The sequence below is a fragment of the Erpetoichthys calabaricus genome, chromosome 2 (assembly GCF_900747795.2).
Source record: "Erpetoichthys calabaricus chromosome 2, fErpCal1.3, whole genome shotgun sequence".
In the NCBI taxonomy this organism is placed as follows: domain Eukaryota; kingdom Metazoa; phylum Chordata; class Cladistia; order Polypteriformes; family Polypteridae; genus Erpetoichthys; species Erpetoichthys calabaricus.
Window position 1 is genome coordinate 45,497,093 of NC_041395.2, and position 22,291 is coordinate 45,519,383.

The 22,291-nt window shown below is 35.1% G+C and overlaps 1 protein-coding gene across 1 annotated transcript in view; it reads left to right on the forward strand.

Moving 5' to 3' along the window:
- ipo4 (importin 4) overlaps positions 1 to 22,291 on the forward strand; it is a 183,209-nt gene that overhangs the window by 77,441 nt on the left and 83,477 nt on the right. Inside the window, 6 exon segments of the mRNA XM_028793702.2 lie at positions 1,012 to 1,135; positions 5,726 to 5,837; positions 8,792 to 8,916; positions 13,578 to 13,655; positions 18,099 to 18,156; positions 21,077 to 21,182. Of these exon segments, the coding sequence (XP_028649535.2) occupies positions 1,012 to 1,135; positions 5,726 to 5,837; positions 8,792 to 8,916; positions 13,578 to 13,655; positions 18,099 to 18,156; positions 21,077 to 21,182 (603 nt within the window).

The window sequence follows — 22,291 nt, forward strand, 5'->3', positions numbered from 1 at the left end:
AAAAGGCTGCCCTAATTTTGCAACATTCTTAAGATAGAAAAGCAGGTTTTAGAAAAGGTAAAAGTTAAATACACTGCCAAAAATAATCCTGAGTTACTGATAGATTAAGCTAAACTAAAATTTAAGCCTTCCTTACTGTTTGTAGCAGTATGAGCCAAGTACAACAGTTGTTTTTTTTCTTAATGTTTTAAGAGAAATACAGTTCAGATATATTTACTCAGAAGCAATGTTTATGGTATACTGTACAGTAGCTGAAGATGTAAGTATTTTTCTTTTTGAGGGTTATCATTATAGGAATAAAAGTTAGTATTATGTTTCCAAATTAAATCTTCTAATGACAACATGTAAAGAGGCACATTGGCCCAAACTCCATCATCTAATGGACAGCTGGTCTAAGTATAAAGTTATTTGTAAATTTCGAAGTAAACCAAGGAAGACCAAAAACAATTAAATTCTCAAGCCTGTTTACTAAATTGCCATGCTCTTTAGCATCAAAAGCTGCATTTAAGTCTAAAAATGTTGTGATGGTCACATTTCCTTCATTGAAGATAAATTAAGAGGGTAAAATTTGACTTAAGCCTCAGTTCCAAGATTACAATTCTCTGAACTTTAGAAAGAAAATGTATCTTGAATTACTCCCTAATTCTTAAGAAAATTCATACTTTAATGTGATATCTGTTTAATAACTAACAAATAACAATTTTTTAACAGGTAAGTTTGAAAAGAATTTAAAATCTTACAATTTAACAAAGAATGAATTAAGTCCGGTATTAGCTGGCACCTTCTTCAGCATTTGCTACTGCCATCTACTCAGCACTGCCCATGCCCCTTTTTAATCTAAATATGATTAAATGGTTTTTAAAATGGATGGATAGTATAGTTTTAAAATGACATAGTTTTGTGACATAGAAGATGGATACATTCTTATTAACAGAAAAAACAGAATTGTTTACTGTGTAATTTTATAACATTTCAATTTTTACTTTGAAAATGTAATTTTTATATTTTCAGAGACTTTAGCAGTGTTGGCTCACACAATGGGGAAAGAAGCATTTGCTCCACTGGCTGATGAATGTGTTCAGTTGGGAATAAATCTCACTAATTCTGTAGATGACCCAGATCTCCGTCGTTGCACGTAAGAAATGTACATTTCTGGCATGATACAGATGTTGAGTTTTGCAAGTTAGCAATTTCAACATCCTTCACATGATCAATTTAGATTCTGCTAAACTATATGATGACATCATTGTGAACAAGTGGACCACCAAAAAAGGAGGAACTGCAGTTAAAATGTTGACTCTATTAATAAATGTGGCAGCAAAAATTATAAATAACAGAAGCATTAAGAAATGTAGTAATGCAAATTGAGAAAGTGGCAGCAGAACTGAAGGACAAAACTGATTAGTTTAATAATTAGTAATTTTATTATTTTTTCTAGAAAATATGGTGTGTAGATTTTTAGAAATAAAGCTAGCATGTAATGTAAATTTGTGTGCATTTTTTTTCGCATCATTAGATATTATCGTAGTATGGCATGGTGACATACTGCTTAGTGCTAACTACAACCTCATAGATTCAAATCCTTATCATCTTTGTGGCTTTTTATTATCAACCTTTGTCTGCATAGGATTTTTTCTCCTACATCCTAATGAAGTGTATGTTAAATTAATTGGCAACTCTAAACCACACTCTTATTAATGAGTATGGGTGTGTATGTGTGAGTATGACCTGTGATGAACTGGTACCCTGTCCATAGTTGATTCCTGTCTTATGCACAGTGCTGCACAGATATGTCTGAGTACCCTTTGAGCCTTAAATGGGAAAATCTGTTTAAAAAATGAATGAAGAATGGATATGTATTATGTACTATCTAATGAAGAGTGATGTACAGTATTAGTTATTTCCTTTCTGCAGTAAAGTCCATGCCAATTAGAGATCATTGATGTAACTAGTAATACTCTTCTAGTTTTCAGTTTTCTTTGGGTTGGTATTCTTCCCTCCTGTTTCTTGGGTCATTCATTTGATGTGCATCATATTGATCATCATTAATACTCTTTTATGATGGCAACAAAGAGTGGTCCTTCCCAATCAGATACTTAACACTTTAGGGTAAGGACAGTGGAAATACTAGGCCTGGAATGATAATGTTAGACAGCCCTTCCAGTTTTCCTTAAGATTTATACCTGCCTGATACTCAGTGAATAGTTTATAGGGTCATTGCCTTCAAAAAATATGAGAACACTCATGAAATGACCCTTTCTTCCATCCATTAGAGTTTAATGGTATAATGTCACAAAACCAAATGCAAAACAATTTGTTTAATCCTGGTGATGATATATGAATACAGTTAACTACAAAATAGTTTTAGACTGGTACCAATTTCTTCTTTCAGCATATAGGAATTAATGGCAAATGCATTGAAGTGGTGTTAGTAAGCCTTTTTTAAGCGTTCTCCTTGGCAAAATTATTATCTGTTTACTTGTTCATCTCAGCATTAAAGACCTTTAACTGTTCTCTTGTACAGTCATATGAAAAAGTTTGGGAACCCCTCTCAGCCTGCATAATAATTGACTCTACTTTCAACAAAAAAAATAACAGTGGTACATTCATTTCCTAGGAACATCTGAGTACTGGGGTGTTTTCCGTACAAAGATTTTTAGTGAAACAGTATTTAATTACATGAAATTAAATCAAATGTGAAAAAACTGGCTGTGTAAAAATTAGGGTCCCCTTGTCATTTTGCTGATTTGAATGCCTGTCACTGCTCAATACTGATTACCTGTAACACCAAATTGTTTGGATTAGCTCGTTAAGCCTTGAACTTCATAGACCGGTGTGTCCAATCATGAGAAAAGGTATTTAAGGTGGTCAATTGCAAGTTGTGCTTCCCTTTGACTCTCCTCTGAAGAGTGACAGCATGGGATCCTCAAAGCAATTCTCCAAAGATCTGAAAACAAAGATTGTTCAGTCTCATGGTTTAGAGGAAGGCCACAAAAAGCTATCTCAGAGGTTTAAAACTGTCAGTTTCAACTGTAAGGAATGGAATCAGGAAATGGAAGGCCACAGGTCTAGTTGCTGTTAAACCCATGTCTGGTAGGCCAAGAAAAATACAGGAGCAGCATATGCGCAGGATTGTGAGAATGGTTACAGACAACCCACAGATCACCTCCAAAGACCGGCAGGAACATCTTGCTGTAGATGGTGTATCTGTACATCGTTTTACAATTCAGCACAGTTTGCACAAAGAACATCTTTATGGCAGGGTGATTAGAAAGAAGCCCTTTCTGCACTCACACCACAAACAGAGTTGCTTGTTGTATGCAAATACTCATTTAGACAAGCTAGATTCATTTTGGAACAAAGTGCTTTGGACTGATGAGACAAAAATTGAGTTATTTGGTCATAACAAAAAGTGTTTTGCATGGCGGAAGAAGAACACCGCATTCCAAGAAAAACACCTGCTACCTACTGTCAAATTTGGTTGAGGTTCCATCATGCTGTGTGGCTAGTTCAGGGACTGGGGCACTTGTTAAAGTTGAGGGTCAGATGAATTCAACCCAATATCAACAAATTCTTCAGGATAATGTTCAGGCATTAGTCACAAAGTTGAAGTTATGCAGGGGTTGGATATTCCAACAAGACAATGACCCATAACACAGTTTGAAATCTACAAAGGCATTCATAAAGAGGGAGAAGTACAGTGTTCTGAAATGGCCATCACAGTCCCCTGACTTGAAAATCATTGAAAATATATGGGATGATTTGAAGCAGGCTGTCCATGCTCGGCAGCCATCAAATTTAACTGAACTGGAGAGATTTTGTATGGAAGAATGGTCAAAAATACCTCCATCCAGAATCCAGACACTCACCAAAGGCTATAGGGGGCATCTAGAGGCTGTTACTGTATATTTGTAAAAGGAGGCTCAACTAAGTATTGATGTAATATCTCTGTTGGGGTGCCCACATTTATGCACCTGTCTAATTTTGTTATGATACATATTGCATATTTCCTGTTAATCCAATAAACTTAATGTCACTGCTGAAATACTACTGTTTCCATCAGGCATGTCATATATTAAAAGGAAGTTGCTACTTTGAAAGCTCAGCCAATGATAAACAAAAATCCAAAGAATTAAGAGGGGTTCCCAAACTTTTTCATATGACTGTAAATGGGAATGGTTTGTTGTTGTTGCATGTGCTCATATTTTTGAATGCTTCTCTACTATTGCTGGGCAAACTTCATGTCATTAACTGTACCACCTTGTTCTCTCCAGGTAAATAAATAATAGACACTGTTAATAAATAAATTCATACACACATACTGTACATACATAAATAAAATAATAATAGAAAAAGAGTTATTGACCTTTCTTACCCTGATTTATTAACTACAACTTAATGCTCTAATTGAAGTGAAATTTCCATGTTTCACTTTTTATAGACAATGGCCTTAAATGGTCATCTTCAGTCTATCTCAGTCTTGTATCTTTTTCATTCAGTGTTTATTCCATTCATGTTGTAGGTTAGTAAACTAACAAAGTGACACATAGTTCATTCATTTATGATACCTAAAGAGGGAAAGCTTCCACACCTCTCAGAAAATGCTGCTGCACTAGGTGTATTGTTTAGTAAGCTGAAAACAAGCCTCATGAAGATTGTTTATTTAGTCATCACACCTTCTGGTTTTCTCTGAATATCCTTTACGTGGCTGTGCTGCCTTTCAAAAAAAGGCAGGCAATGCTTTCAGGGCTTAGTTGAATTTTCAGTGAATGGCCTATTTAGATTCAAAAAAGTATTCACTGACCTTTATGCATTTTTATTAAAGCTGTAAAAACTGAGTGAGAGAAAGAAAACACAGGTTTTTGTTTTGGAAGCATTTTAACCAACTGTGTAATATTTTTTTGAAATTAACAATGCTGTGCAATCAGCATAGCCTGTTATGCAATCTCTTATTTTCTGAGGGTTCCCGTGAGCATTCTTCGAGCATCATTTAAAGTTAACAGAGATTCAAAGTTGGTTAAGACTGAGGAAGAGACAAATGCAGCAAAACAAGGTGTTAAAATGTTTGGCAATGGGCTTGGTTGAAGGGAAATGGGTGTGAAAGACAATTTCTTGGTGCTTGGTTTCATAAATTAAACAAACCTGATACCTGTTTCTGCACTGTATGGAAATTTCCAAGTTTCCACATGTCACACTTTCAAGTTGTGCATTTGTTGCCCATGAGTTGATTTGCTACTTGGTCTGCACAGTTAAGTTGAATGAATAATTTCATCTTAAATTTGAGTAATTTTGGACTTATTTTTAATTACAATAAAACTGACTAACTCTTACAGTTTTTTGCTAACTACTACTGTGCACCTTTGGAATTACTTGTTATTTTTTTTATTCTGTTTTGTCAATTTATTGTGATAGTATATCAGATGAGTTGCATTCATGTTTTCATTTAAATTATCAAGATATTTGTTGGTGGATTAGGGCAGTGCGTGTTAATTTACATAAAGTACATTGAATAGCAGATACAGTGAAGGGAAGGGGAGTTAAATGTTAGATTATTTTCTCAGATCTTTACACTGGATTGTTTGTAAGGTATCTGGCAATTCAAAATGAGTTCATTTTATGTTTGCATCTACCTTCTATATTCTGATTACCACAGTAAATGCTACAAGGCTTCTTATATTTCACTTCAATATCCTCAGTTGACTAAAACATTTATCTTTCCCTTTAGATATAGCTTGTTTTCTGCTATCTCTGCTGTGTCTCCCACTGCTGTTGCTGCCAATTTACCTACTATTACAACTCTTATGACAATGTCACTAAAGTCTACAGAAGGTGTAACAGTAAGTTCAGAACAGTATCAATCTCTTGTTTAGATTGCATGGCTTAATTACAAGGAATATTCTGAGGTGTAAATGTGCAATGCTTTGTAGACCATGATACTAGTACACCTTGTGTTCCTGGAGAAAACAGGAGAAAGAAAAAAAATCTTAAAGCTGCTGGTAGTGTCAGAGTTGTTCTCATAACTGTCTGTAGCTGCAGTTTGAAGTTATGGACAGTAAGCTCCATATGGTATATTACCTACATCTGTAAACAACAGTATGCAGCTAAATACCTGCAGGAGTGTTAACAGATACTGTATGAAGTGCTAAGAAACACCTTGAACTGTTGGTGAAAAGATGAGCACTTGGCATGATGCACAGATTAATGTTGCCGAGCTAGCCGAGAAGTATGTGAGCAAATGTACTAGGAGTTGAAGGGTAACAAGCTATTCATTTCAAAGGTTTTATTCTTTAAGTATAGATGCACCATTTTCTCCACAGGTATCTTGATTATTTTTTCTTCTAGTAATTTCATTCGATTGCTTATAAATGATTTTTTAGGCAATCATTTAAAAAGAGCATACATGTACAAGTGTCAATGTATTATGTTTTATTCTAATTTTGGACTATTTGCATATTGCATTTTTAGCAACTGGCTTCTTTAAGAATATCCAAAAAAATGAAATTATTAAATCTTAAATGAGTATGAAAGAATTAATTCATTCCTATATATAAAATCTGTACGCTGTTGATAACTTCTGCATTAAAATTAAATAAAACATTAGAAAATAATGTGCAGAATTAATAACAAATGCTAATAAAATACTCTATGTACCTCTTAGGTGTTAATTTCGAATGGAATTTGATCCTAGAATTTTTCCAGACTGAAATAGAAAAGCAATAGTTCATAGGTTTCAGAATGCACAGTTGTGCAAGCCCAGGTAAAGCTATTTATATCATTCCTTAGGTATAATTTGTTAAAATGCCTACCCTATTTTATGTTTTTATATATTGACTTGACAACCCCAGCAGTAACTACTGCTTCATTTTCATGGTCTCAGTACAGTCTCCTCTGTTTACTGCCTCAAAGACATGCATAATTTTTCAATTATTGACTATGTATGTATCTTTTTTAACAATGCTGCCACATTAGACTTTGGCATCCCACAATTTTCTAATGAAAATAAGTGGCTTCCAAACAAATAGATGGATTTTTAGGTTATATCTTTCATGGTGATCACTATCAAAATGGGCTTTACAAAATAGTTTGATTGCAGCAATGAAGTGATTTTACTAAATAATTTAAATACTCAATTATTTCCTGAGCAGAGCCTTTAAATGCTCAATCACTTTTATAAATTATCCCCAGAAACTTAAACATCAAACCTTATACTCCCTCTTTGCAAAGCATAGCATATCACGGAAACTATTTCACAATCAGCAGTTTAAAATTCAACTCTTGAGAAAATACTGTGGTCCTGTATGCTGGAAGAAACAAGGTCAGACTGATATCACAATGCTAACCAAATTAGTTAACAATTTTTTTCTTTGACTTCACATCCTGGTAATTAACTCTTATAAGGACATTCACATTAAATTTACCAATAGGCTGAGTATATCTTCCATATTTCCCATAGCTTGTGAATGAAGCAACATTGTCACTATAAACCGAATGCTTGTTTTCAGCTATTTATTCAGGCTGATATGAACACAGCAAAACATGTGTCAGTATTTTATTATGATAAATCCTTTCCATTTTTCCTGTAAAACCTAAAAGAAAGACTTATCACACTTTTAAGACAGGCAGAGTGTTGTAGTAGTTTTGGACTTCAAACCCAGAGTTTGTGTGTTCAGATCCCACTATGTGACCATGAGCAAGTCACTTTACCTTCTTGCTGCAATTAGAAAAGCAAAGCAAAATGTAATTGATTTGATCTAAAATTTAATACGTTGCCTTGAATAAAGGCATCAGCCAAAAAAAAAAAAAAACCTTTTACACAGAGCCAGCGTATGGTTCATGTTAGCTAATGTATATTAACTCATACAATCTCCTCATTTAAAATCAAAGTAATAGCCTTATTTATTGAACATGTGAGTTGATTGATGCTAAGAATGCATAGGATGAGTAAAGTTAGCATTAATATTGTATATACAGCTTAGTTTTAAAATAATGAAACATACGAAAACTAAAATACAAAAGAGAAAATGTTGAACATGAGTTGTGATTTAAACAGTTGTTTAGCCTCATTCACTTATCTATTGAAGGTGAATAAGCACTGTTTAAATGTCTTGCTGTGCAGATACATAATCTGCATTCTTTGCTGACTTGAAATAGGGGCCAGGTGCAACTGGAGTGTTCAAAACCATGTGAGATTATATTTGTGCAATATAGTACTGTACGATGTGCTGAAAATAAGTACTTTTTGTTCTTTAATTAGCTATTCTTTATTCATGGTTATGATGTGCTGACCGGTGCCCCAGACACTTGATTTATTGTAAGTGAGTGGCTTACAATTCAGGCCGTTAAGCTAGCTGTTCAAACATGAAACAATAACCTTAAAACTTACCACAGCTCCTGGTTTCTTACAAAATGTTTTCTGCATTTGAAAGAAGTGAAGTAGAAAATATTTTCTCAATGTTTTTGGTCTGCCTATTCTGAGAATAGAAAATAGTTGCTCTCTTCTTCATTCATAAGTGTGAGAAGTGTAACAAACTTTTCAAATAATCACCATTACACATAAAGGATACAAAGGAGCCAGTTGGAACTACCTTGTATAAGGAAATTGCAAATAATCCTGAAATAAAATGTGTGTTTTTAGCTATTGATTTCCCAAGTCATTAATAGAAAGATTGATTTTATTGCAAAGGAATACATTTATCCAAATATTAACATTTCAATTTAGCAAAAGACTTCAATGCCTTATTCACACTTACAATAAAGTAATTTTTAAAAATATTAAACATTAAAAATGCAGGCTCATCTTAATGAAGAGAACCAATCTTTCCTATTGCTTGAAGATGATGACGATGATGAGGGTAATAATGAAACCTTAATTGAAGAAGAGACAGAAGAAGAGCAAGATAATAATGATATTGCTGGGTAAGAATTAAGCTCTTCAGCACATTTCCTTATTTTATAATCAAAGAGTTACTTTAAGATGATCCATGATTTTATTATTTTTAAAATGAAAGTTATAATAGTAGTTTCAGATTTTAAGAATAAGTTATTTTTGATGGCTTGCTTGGTTTAGCATTCGCATTAAATGAACCGCCCATATTCTGATTTCTTAATGTTAAGATCTTATTGGTAAAAGCAGCTGTGCATTGATGCTTAAACTGTTATTTGAATCTTAAGAAACCCTGCACTCTGACATATTTGTAGATTTGCTTTGTTAATTATAGATTAACTAGCAAAATACCCGCGCTTCGCAGCGGAGAAGTAGTGTGTTAAAGAGATTATGAAAAAAAAAAGGAAACATTTAAAAATAACGTAACATGATTGTCAATGTAATTGTGTTGTCATTGTTTATAACTGTTGCTGTCTTTTATAATATATATATATATATATATATATATATATATTATATATATAATATACACACACACATAAACATTTTATACATATACATATATATACATATCTACATATACACATCTACATATATATACACACATACATAAACACACACATAAGACTTACTGAGTGAAACGGGCTTTCATTGACAATCATGTTACGTTATTTTTAAAATGTTTCCTTTTTTTTTCATAACCTCTTTAACACAGTACTTCTCCGCTGCGAAGCGTGGGTATTTAGCTAGTATATATATATATATATATATATATATATATATACATATACACACATACATGCAGTTTTAATAACACAGAAATCAATATAAACTTTAACATCATTATCATATGAGAATATGAAGTAATATATAAGAAGCACATTTCATATAAATATAAATTATTAAACAGTAAAATCTTCTTCTGTAATTTGCTACCGTGGCAATTTGTGTGTCTGTCCAGGATTTTAAATGACCTGTAGCTCGCAAACCGTTTCACCTATACACTTGAAATGTGGTACACATATAGTACGTCACGTCTACTATCCGCTTTATGGGTGATGATTGTTTTTAGTCTTTTTATCTTTATTTTATTTTATTGTAGAATCAACTCCTATCTGCGCACAGCAGGGGCAGCCGTGGGCGGATGCGTATGGTGTATTCACTCCATGTTATCGTGCATTGCGCTGTCAGTGGTATTTTGATAAAAGAATTTGAACAACATATAAGAAGCGTATAAATTATTAAACAGTAAAACATTAACATTTAAGAAGTAAAGTTACATAAAGTACTACTGCAGTGCCTTCGGGTATACCTCATTTTTTGTTTGCCCATTACATGCTTAACTGTATACATTTTTTGGTGCACCTACCCGAGAACACGCGAGATAAACCGAGCGTGGGAGAAGCATGGATTTTAAACACGCGTTGAGTTGATCTGCTGGTCTCCCTCGTGGAATAACTGGTAATGTTTGACTAAAATCTACAGCGAGTAAAACGACATTACCTCCTATTTTTTTTTTTACGATCTCTGAGATCTTGCTTTTTTCGGTTGAAGGCTTCATAAGCTCTTTTATGTTGTATGGTGTACTTATCCCAAACCATCATCTTTGAATGTTGCAAGACTTTCGCCTTGTATGTAGATCTGGGTAATTACATTCATTGCATTCCTAGTCTGAATCACAATGTGATTGTATGGGTGGTTACCTGGCACTGTAGGGTTGCCACCCGTCCTTTAAAATACGGAATGGTGCCGCGTTTGAGAATGAAATTGCGCGTCCCGTTTTGAATCAATACTGGACAGGATTTATCCCGTATTTTTTTTATCATTTTTTTTTTTAAAGCAGCGTCTCATGCCAATCATCCCACACGCATTTTATGAAGATGCCTCCTTTCCTACTTTTGATTGGGTAATACTTGATGTCATCGTTAGTTTGATTGGTGTTTTTAACTGTCCAGTGAGGAGGGCGTGTCTTTTAAGTACAGTCTGCAAAGTGTTGGCACTGAGATGTGGCGTCAACGCCATACTTGAAGCCCCTAACGTTGCGGTCAGCAAGTCGGCTAACATCCGCCATGTGCCGTCTTTCAGTTGCGAGAAGCAGATCATAGAATGGTTGAAACTGTTGCCCCTAACGTTGCGCCACGGCGTGTGGTTCGTTTATACCTCGTGTGTTCTCATTAAACTTTTATCTCGCGAATATGTTATTGCAATCCGCAGCGGGAGCGTTTCTATAAACTTAATTTAAACTTACGTTTTACACCGTGCTTTCTTTCCCTTATGAACATGCTTGTATGCTTAACTCGCTCCGTTCTCAATTGTTTAATTAATTTTTTGCTCTTAGCTGTTCGCGGCTCTTCCTCCATTTCCCCCTACTTTGTTCTTTTATCTCGCGAATATGTTATTGCAATCCTTAACGGGAGCGTTTCAATAAACTGATTGAAAATAGTTTTGCATTTACCTTTTTAGTAAAAGGCGAGGTTTTAAGCCTGAGAAATCAGCCCGTAAATGCACACGTTTAATTGCAAATGTGTTAATATGTATGGTTACACAGTATTAAAAGACAGTGAACAACGTCAGTTACCTTTGTTCCCGCGTTTGATAAAAGGTGAGCTTTTAAGCCTGAGAAATCACCCCGTAAATGCACACGTTTAATTGCACATGTGTTAATATGTATGCTTACACAGTATTAAAAGACAGTCAAAAAATTAACGTCATTTACCTTCGTTCCCGCGTGTGACTCGTGCTGTAAATCTCTTCCTTGTTTTTAGTTCACGTGATTACGTAGGAGGCGTGATGACGCGATACGTGACTCCGCCTCCTCCATTACAGTGTATGGACAAAAAATATGTTCCAGTTATGACCATTACGCTTTGAATTTCGAAATGAAACCTGCCTAACTTTTGTAAGTAAGCTGTAAGGAATGAGCCTGCCAAATTTCAGCCTTCCACCTACACGGGAAGTTGGAGAATTAGTGATGAGTGAGTCAGTCAGTGAGGGCTTTGCCTTTTATTATTATAGATTTAAGAATAATAGCAATGACGATTTTACAGTTCTTCCAAGTAAAGGACATGGGCTGTTTGAATTGTTTTCGCTGAGGAAACCCCTACATTTAGGTGAATTTACTATCATGTTCCAGACCCCTGTCCTCAACTTTCGCAGCATTCTGTCTTGAAACATCTCTGTATTATAAAAAAAAAAAAATCTTGGAAGGAGACGACATGTGATTTTCTCAGAGAGACACTTTCACATCCTGCAAGACTTGACTTTGTGCCAAGAGATTTAACCACGCCCGGGGCCAGAAATAAAACAAAGAGTAGATGACAAAGTAGTAAGTCGTAAAGTATTAAAAAATGTTGGCACGGTACACATGCAGAGCAGATTAGAGATAAAGGAAATGTGAAAATTCGAAAGTCACAAAAAAAGAATAGTAGGAAAAAGGAAAGATCGCATAAGCGCAAACAAACGGAAATTGTTACTCGGTGAAATAATGGAACAGCGAAAAGAGATTGAATATATTGTTTGGATTTAAACTTTTAAGTCGGAGACTTGTAGATCGTCTAATTCGTGTTGCCATCAGGGAAAAAAAGGTAGTGTTTCTTCCCATTGAAGAGGTGTATCCATGAGAATGAAAAGATTTATATTTGGTGAAAGTGAAATCCTGCGAGAGAAATCATTTCTCATTTGTGTGAATGCTATTGTCAGACACATTTCTTGTAGAGAGAAAGAAATGATGTTCACTCACGGGCAGTTATACGTTGCATTGATGTAATTCCAAACACAGAATCAAAATTCAATGCGATATTGATGAAAGGGTAAAAGCAAAAAGAGGTCGAATATATGGACATAGGTGATGTGCATCTCTTGCGGTGCACTTCTGTCATATCACGTGGCACGGCAGCAGCAGCAAGCCAGCAGCTGATCGGGCAAAGAGGAGGTAAAAAAAAATATTTGTTTCCCATTGTATCACAATTTAATAGGGGGTTTCGGAGGAGCAACCACGTCTCTTTGGGGTGCATTCAGCCCCCCCTCTTCACAATGCAAGCGTCAAAGACGTGAATTGGCTGGCGTGTGGCATGGGGGGTGGGGGCATGGGTGTTGGGGATGGGTGAGCGAAGCCCTCTAGTTATATTGAACAAAATACTTCTTTACATATTGGTGCAATGCTTTGGTATGTTTTTGATACTGAACACCACAAAGCTACACAAACCCAATGCAGAAGAAACAGAAATAACATTGTTCATGGTCAGAAATGGGCAGGTGGGAACCATATTGTCATTAGCAATCTTTATTTCTTTTGACTTGGGCACCATGTGTATTTGTGTGTTTCACAAATTAGCTGGTGAGAGTACTAAATCATTAAACTTACTAGAAGACTTATTAAAGTGTCAAGAGTTGATTTCTAGAGTATGCTAAACTAAACCTTCTGTCTTCTTTATCTGTTTAGCAGTTATATGCAGTCTCCTTTTAATCTGTTTAAAGATCTGTTTTCACTTTTACTTTAAAAATGTGTTTTTTAGCTTATGAATGTCAAAAAATCCATATGGGCACCTATGTTTAAAGGTCGTTGCAGAAGGTACATTCAAGATCCTAAACCTAAAACAAGTAGTTTTTTTTTAATGCCATAATTTGAAAATGACTGTTTGCAAATCTCATTTTATTGTAGGCTGTAATGTATAAATACTTCCTCTTGTTGCAGGTTCAGTGTGGAGAATGCCTACATTGATGAGAAAGAAGATGCCTGCATTGCCCTTGGAGAGATCGCTTACAACTCAGGGTAAGATATTTGATGTGCTTATAAAGCAGAGTGTAAACTAAGATTAAGATTATCAGAACAGTATTATGACTCCTCCATCAATGAGAGAATAACCTCTCAATCACAGCTCACTTATAGAAAGAAAGTATGTTCAGACTTGTTAAATTCTGTTTAAGTGCTGATGGCATGATTTCACAGTTACTTCCACTGCTGCCTCACAGTTTGGGAACCCAGAGTTGGGGCTAGTGGTTCTTAAGTTTCCTTCCATGTGCCAAAAACAATTCTAAATTCTCTGTGATGACCTGACTCTTTATCCATGGTTGAGTTCTACCTTATGTCCAGTTGTTCCTGTATTGGCTACAATTCCCAGTAATCTTGTAATGATCTATGCAGTCACCCAATTATAGGCATATAAATACTTAAGTCGTTTAAAGCTCTATTAAATATAATGGTTCAGGCTGATCGATTGTCAATAGATTATCTGAAGTGCATTGACTACTTAACTGGCATAATCAATCTGGGATTGTGGGATTACTTGAGGACAGACTAAATAAAAAGTATCCTTTGTAAGAGTCTCAGCAGGACAGAGCAATTTGGGGTATCAAGTGAGTCCCTGTTTATTTTTAGTATGTAAGTACTTCAGCCTAGCTCTCCTTTCTTTATTGTCTCAGTTCCTCTCATATATGGTGTCTATCCCAATTTCCTTATTTCTGGGGTTCTGTTATGTATAGAATTGTGGGCAAAAGCAGATTGATGATTATAATTTTACTTTGGTTCAGCAGTATTGGTGCTGTCATACAGCACTGACTTTACAGATTCATTACTTTCACTTGTGATGAATGCAATGGATGACACATATTAGATAAGATTAATTTCATTAAAAGTATATTGTTTAGAAATAACAATTCCATACGCAAGTTGAAATTTAAACATTTCCCTTTAACCATTTCATAGCTATTTAAATGGTTAGCAGTGACATCGGAGGCAGCAGCCATATTCATATTTAATAAAAAAGTTTGCATGTTCCCCCCATGTCTGCGTAGGTTTCCTCCGGGCGCTCCGGTTTCCTCCCACAGTCCAAAGACATGCAGGTTAGGTGCAGTGGTGATCCTAAATTGTCCCTAGTGTGTGCTTTGTGTGTGTGTGTGTCCTGCGGTGGGCTGGCGCCCTGCCCGGGGTTTGTTTCCTGCCTTGCGCCATATGTTGGCTGGGATTGGCTGCAGCAGATCCCCGTGACCCTGTAATTAGGATATAGCGGGATGGATGAATGGATGTTTGCATAGCTGTAAAGCCAAATGAGGCATAGCTGTACCAAATTATCAGTAAAATCACTGAGCAGTCATGTTCTATACTTTGGAATTATGGATTTGGATAGCACTTCCTTATATGCCTACTCTACATGATAGCATCTACAAATTGTCATAAATATAGGAAAAAGCAGGGGTTAAGCAGTCACTAAGAACCTGGTTTCAATGCAGGTGACATTTAAAAACAAAAATAGTTGCATAATCTAACTACATAGTTCTTTCCTTCCTAAAATTAATGATATTTCATACATTACACACGTATAGCATTAAGACCTTTAGGGACTTGTATATTAATATTTTCATCTTATGAACAACTTAATTATGTGTGTGAATCACTACAGAAATTGGTGCAAAAATAAAATAAAAGTATTTCTTGTGTGCAAATCAGAGATTTCTCGAAAACAACTGTACCCACTTTTCTAATCTTCCATAGATATTCATTGCAGAAGATATAGTATGTAGTATTGGCATGGACAATTAAAATAATTCCAGACTTTTGTAATAATAACTCCTGTAGATGATCAGAAGCTCTAGGTACATGAACTTATAATTAGGTTTTCAGACAATTCTGGATGTCAAACCTAGACAGGATAATTTCTCCTCCATCTTCATGAAATACTATCTGATTCAGCTATAAATGTACATTCTTTGTGTCACACTTGATTAAAACTGTGAAAATAATCACTAATTATGTCTAATCATTGGAAGCCTGTTGTTCTATTTCTGATTGATTCAGCCATTTGGTAGGGAAGGACCATTTGGATATCACAGTTGGATGGAACACAAAATAAATAACTGTGTCTGGCTTAACACATATATATTTTTATACTTAAAGCCAGGTTATAATATACACTTACTGCCTGTTCTATTTCGTAATTTGGCACAGAAATTTTACATAGTAACATGAGTATAACTACAAAGGCATTTATTTAAAAAATTCATTTAAGATTTAAAGAACCTTTTTTATTATCATCTATCCAGTGTAAGAAAGTATAAAGACACTCGTAAAAGTTCTGTAACATCCGTAAGTAAACCCTGTATATTGTAAACAGCACAAATGGCACTGCAAGACTAGTCCCTGTGAATCACTCGACTCTGCCCCAAGATGGCAGTGTTTCTGGTTATGATGGTTTTCATGAGGAAAACGCGGACACAGGGGTTGTCCCCGGAAGTAACATCATGGATGTCGGCACATCAATCTTCCTTTCTCTAGAGTGGAAAGAAGAAGAGATACCGTTATTGCTTAGTGCCCTCGGGTGATCTGGGTTAATATCATTATGTAAGCCTGTATGTTGTTCCCCTAAGTGCACAAGCATGACACCAGGTAAACTTCCAATCTAGAAGTTCATATAACAAGAGTTTAGATAGTTTTGTGTATTTTCAGTCTTGTTTTAACATGTAGTGTACATAGAGATATTTTTGTAGCTTGCATTTTAAAACCGAACTCTCAACAAAGTAACAAAGATTCCATTACTTTCGTATCCCAAATTTTCTATTAATCAAAGCTGGATGACAGAAGCGCTGCATGGTATATGACAAAAATATTGTTTGTCTATCTATCGCTCTGTCTGGTTGACATTGAAAGATGATATATGCTTCGCGCATATTCTGAAGTTCGACCTGCATGTAAAGCATCTGCTCAACAAAAAAAGTATCTGCTCAACATAAATATATTTAAAATTTTACTTCTGTCTCCATTATTTATGTTTTTCTCTGTAAATGCAGTGATTATGTTTATGCAAACAAAACAGCATTGAATAAAACTTGACCCCTAATTTAAAAGTAATCAAAAATAAAAGTAACCAAAAATTCTCATGTTTCACTTATAAATAAATAAATTATAATTGATTATAGCTGTCAATATTATCACATTTTAAAGAGCAACGAATGCAGGAATGTTGTAGTCTCCAGTCAATATACTGCTTATGTCTTTCTTTGATTTCAAATATCTAGAATAGAATAAATGTGAACTTGGGTCCCATCCAGTATAGACTGTAGAATGCATCTGTTTTAGCTACTTCATCCGAAGGAGATATTCATCAGTACTGTTTAGTTGGTCATTTGATTGCAAGGGTGTGTCTTTTTCATAGTGGACTCTGTCTTAACATAATCTCTGTGACAAAAGTCTTTTCACAATGCCTCTCCTTGGCAAATTTGAGCCATGACACCACTACATTCAGATTCTCTTCACTTGAACAGTTCTCTGTTCACAGGTTGCTTGCATTAGAGTCTTGGGATGCGAATCTTGGTTTGTCCTGTTCGCAAAGTACCGAAAAAAACTTTCTTACCCAGTTGAGCCCAAGGAGAACTCCATGGGCACAAGTGACAGGTCAGGCTACAAGAGTGTCTCTTTTCAGCAATTTCATTCCATTTGATCCCCACTCTAAACAGAACCACAAAAACTATTTAGTAACAATGAAAATATTACAAATGAATAAAGCTGCAATTTTAGGTCAGCACTAGAAAATAAGCAGGAATCTTTCCACTACTTCTGCATTCCCCAGACTTGCTCTTTTTGCACACACTGCATACACTTGCTTTCACAGACCAGGGAGTTGTGCTTTATGTTCTTTCCTTCAAAGTAATGTATCATTTAACTCTTACCTCTCTACAAGAGCAAATAGGACTGAATCTTACATATCCCGACTTTGGTCATTATACTAAAATTTTGAAGGAATCCTCTGCCTCTGAAAATTAGCATGTTATGTAAAGAAAGAATTCACTTTCTGCAAGAAGCCAGTTTGGTATAGAACACACGCATGCACTTACGATATGATCTTGTAAAGGGCAAATTCAAACTCATGAAAAACATAAACCCCGTTGCATTTTTTTGAGATCTCTTCTCTTGGAAAAAGTTGCTCATTGCTTTCTTGATACTCTTTGAGATAGCTACCGTCTGAACTTGTGATGCAGTTATTCCAAGTTGGAAGAAAGACAAGTAACAGAAGAGAAACTTTCACAGACATATAACAATGTGCAAGCTTCAAGAGTCTATAATCCCGGTTTCTGTAGCTGTATGAAAGCTGTGCCAAATGGAAACACTGTTATTAAATAAGAAATTTGGTGTGTGTATTTATGCAGGTTTTTGTGGTATGTTTTAGTGTAATAATAGTTCCTACATGTTTCAGTTAGTTACATCTGCTTGTTTCTTTCACAGCTCTCAATTTTTACCATATTTGGAGACATGTTTCCAAGAGGTTTACAAGTTGCGTGATGTGAGTTTTTGAAGAATTTTTGCTCTTTCATTAAGAACTTTTATTATGTAATGGGTAGGGCAGCAATCCATTTCCCAAAATGTATTTTCATTATCTGGGTAGAAACAGCATGATTGCTGACATCTGTAACTTTTTTTTGTTGCAGCTAACTTTTCTTTTGGTATTTCTCTATATCCACTGTCAGCTACTTTTAGCAGACAGTTTTTTCTGTGTCCAGAGATGTGCTATGGTTCAAGGACTTTTAAAAAGTTCACAACACTTGTAGAACAGATTAACTTTTCTTGAAAATCCATATTTTAAGTGTCCTTCTTGGTTTTATTCAAGCATAGAAATCTGTAGAAGAAATGTAGTGAATGAGTACTACATTTTATAATATCCGTTATTAGCAGGATTTCGTGGATTAAGACACACTCATTAGTGAGGTCCTTAAATGTTTTGCAGTCTTAAGTGTGCTTTATTTTGTTTTATATTCCATGAAAAAGTAATCATCAGATTTAAATTAAAATTTCTTGTCTTAGCTAACTAACTGGTCAAAAAAACAAAAAAATGCTCAGTTTATACCCCTGGCATAAATAATTTGATGTTTGCCATTCCCAATTTTTGTTGATTTTCATTTTTCTTTCTTTATACACCAAACTATGTTTTTAGCATACTGTTATTTACCGGTACAAATAAAGTTCTTTAGGCTAATCCTGACTATTAAAGACACTGTAAAAATATATATAATTTAATGTTTATGGAAAGCAAACTCAGTCTTAAAGAATAGGTGTGTTTTTTTTGTTTTCTTTTTTTATTTCTTTTATCTAACATAAAAGATCAAATATCAACCGTTTCTACATTTTTTAACTCTCTCCATCACCTATCATGTAATCTAATGTCACATTTTCACCCACACCAGAAGTCCAGAATTAGCACCCAGCCTGATTCTGGTTTCAGTTGGGTTTTTTTTCCGTTAGCATTAGAAATACTAAATGAGGTGTTAGTTGTACTGTAACAACCTCAGACGTAAGTGACGAACATTTGTATACTTATTGTACCTTCATCACAATATGATGGAAACTTATCTGCTGATTATCATAATATTGTTTGAGCTTTTTTCTCTCTCTGCACATGAAATATGGTTCTTTGCTATTTACTAATATTTTTTATTTCTATAAATCATAATTTGCAGATTTCATTCAATGTTTCAATCAACTCCGACTTCACTAACTGTAATCCAGTGCACAGAAAGCAAATACTACACCAAAGAAAATACAATCTAGAGTACCCATGCTGTGACTGCAGTGTTTTGTCAGCATGACAGTGTTTGCTGAAAACCATGCAGGTGAACAGTGACTACAGCCTTGTTTAGGTTGTTGCAATCAGTGTCTTTTACACATAAAGGGCCAATCCTAGAGATAAAAAGTCTTCAGACTTAGCCTAGTTCCCCCTGTTCCACTACTGCAGTAAAAAATAGCTCCTAATACCTTTTACTTGGCTTATTCTCTGGACACTCTATTTCCAAAGTGACACAGATATTCCAAAATTAAGCATTTGTAAAGTTTTCCTTAAGTAACAGCAAATTATTTTCTCTAAATATTTTAATGTGTTGTTAAAATGGTCTAGAAATGAGCTTAGCAGTCTGTTGGCCTGAGTCCAGTAGTATTTGACTGTGACTTTTCTCAGGTAAAATAGTCTTAAATAGTGCTTTTCTCTACATTTTGCACCAAAATCAGTGTGGTAGCTTTTGCTTTGACGAAGTACCAGTATTGCTTATACTGCAAATACCATCATAATTGTAATAAAAGCCAGCAAATGCATTGGTATATGTTATTTATGAAAGTTTGTTAAGCATAAAGCAATAATGTATAGTTGCAAGAAATATTTCGTGAGAATGTTGTGCTTTCTCCACTTCTGCATGATCAGTTCTTAAAATGTAGTTAGATCTTCATCCGAGTCATAATAATAATGTGAGGCTGTTGCTGTGATTCTTTTCAGTTTTGGTTTGGCACCCCTACTTTTTTGGTTTTCTGCCACCCTGGAATTAGACTAAGTAAGATGGATAGTTTTTAAGTGTGTTTCATTATGTCAGGCTACACTCTATTCATTGAAACCAAGTCAGGAGATAGGTCTTTTCTTTGCCAGAAAATCGTTCCAAATTATTTTAAGTAATTCATACTTTAGTCAGCAGTATATTTTGACAGATTTCCACCACTGTTTTCATTGAAATTTTAATATTCTTCTCCATTCAGATTCACGCCTGTCTTCCTTCTATGACTTCAGTCGTGGAGTGAATTTACTTTTTAGGTTTTGGTCTCAGGGTGGTACGATAACACAAGAAAGTTTACAAATTCTGTAGAATTATTTGTTGTCTTTCATTAATATGACCTTGTATATAATCTTATTAATATCTACTGTAAATTTGAATAATAGATACAAAGAAAAATCTGATGAAACATGTAACACAAAATGTTATATGTTCATTCGGTCTTCCTGACTTAATTTTTTGAAGTAACTAGGGGGCTTCACCCCTGCTCGCTTCGTTCGCCTAACCCCAAAGCCTGCGCTACGCACCAGCCACTTTCACCAAACAACAAATCTTCTAATTCTCACTGATATGCCTCTTCATTGGGAAGAAATACTACTTTTCCCTGATGGCAACACGAATTAGATCTACAAGTCTCTGACTTAAAGTTTAAATCTGAACAAAATATTCGATCTTTTTTCGCTGTTCCGTTATTTCACCAAGTAATAATTTCCATTTGTTTACGCTAATGCAATCTTTACTATCATTTTTTTGAGACTTTCGAATTTTAGTAATGTTAAGCCAGCTACTATGTATTGTATTTACATACTGTAGTTTTAAAGTATGGATCATGAATTAATTTAATGACAATTCAATACTTGGATTTTATGACTTTGCTTGTTTTTCACTTTTCAGTTTCCACATGAAAATGTACGCAAGGCTGTTTATGAGTCAGTGGGCCAGTTCTGTAGAGCTGTACATCGTGTGTGGAAAGAAAATCCATCAGATGTCAACAAGGAAGGTACAGAAAACGTTTGTGTCTAAGATGGAGAGAATACACCCTAATCAAATGTTTAGCTGTTGGTCATTATCTGTTATTTGTGCTTCATTTACTTTCATTATGTGGTTTTCCTGTTTAAATACTTTGCAGAACAGGCTTGTGTGATCAGTTGTTTAAGAGTGAACTATGGGTGAAAAGGAGTTCTGCATAAATGACAAGTATGGTATCAAGAAAGTAAGCAAATTTGGTCCACTACCAGAGGTTCAGTGTGAGAACCAATTTTGGCGAGAAATGGAATGGCAACACTCAATGCTTAAAAAAGAAAAGTTAATACATTGGAACCTCGGTTCACGAACGTCTCGGTACACGTACAAATCAGTTTACGACCAAAAAGTTCGCCAAACTTTTGCCTCGGTTCACGACCACACACTCGGTATACGAACAAGCCAGTTGCCCTTTCAGTTTGTACATGCTCAGTCTCTCCCTGTGCAGCGAGCAAGAGAGAGAGAGCGAGAGAGCTCACACACACAGGCAGCGTGAGAGAGACAGATGTGCACACACACAGGCAGCAAGAGAGAGACAGACGCGCACACACACAGGCAGCGCGAGAGAGAGAGCTGGACGTATAAGGTAGGAAGGCAGTTAAAGAATGCACTGGGCTTGATTTTGTTTTCACTTCTGTTTATAGCGATCGGTTCATAGCATGCATTATTGCAATGTTACTTTTCTTGGTGGTTTATTAAATTACGGATTTTTTCAAATGTTCATTTTTTTCCCTGTGCTTAAAACTCATTAAAAAAAAAAAAAAAATGTTATTAGCCAGCGGTTGGTAGCGCTATAGCGTGAACTATTGCAGTGTTAGTTTTCTCTGTTGTTCAAGGTTTTCTCAGGGTTATTCAATGTTTTTACATTTAGTTTACTGTTACGCTGTGCATTCTATGGTTTAATTAACTATATTTGTGCTTAAAAACTTAAAAAATGTATATATTTACATACAGTTTGTATAGTCTGGAATGGATTAATTGTATTTACATACAATCCTATGGGGGAAATTGCTTCAGTTTACGACCAGAGTTTTGGAACGAATTATGGTCGTGAACCAAGGTTCCACTGTATATGAAAATTTAGGT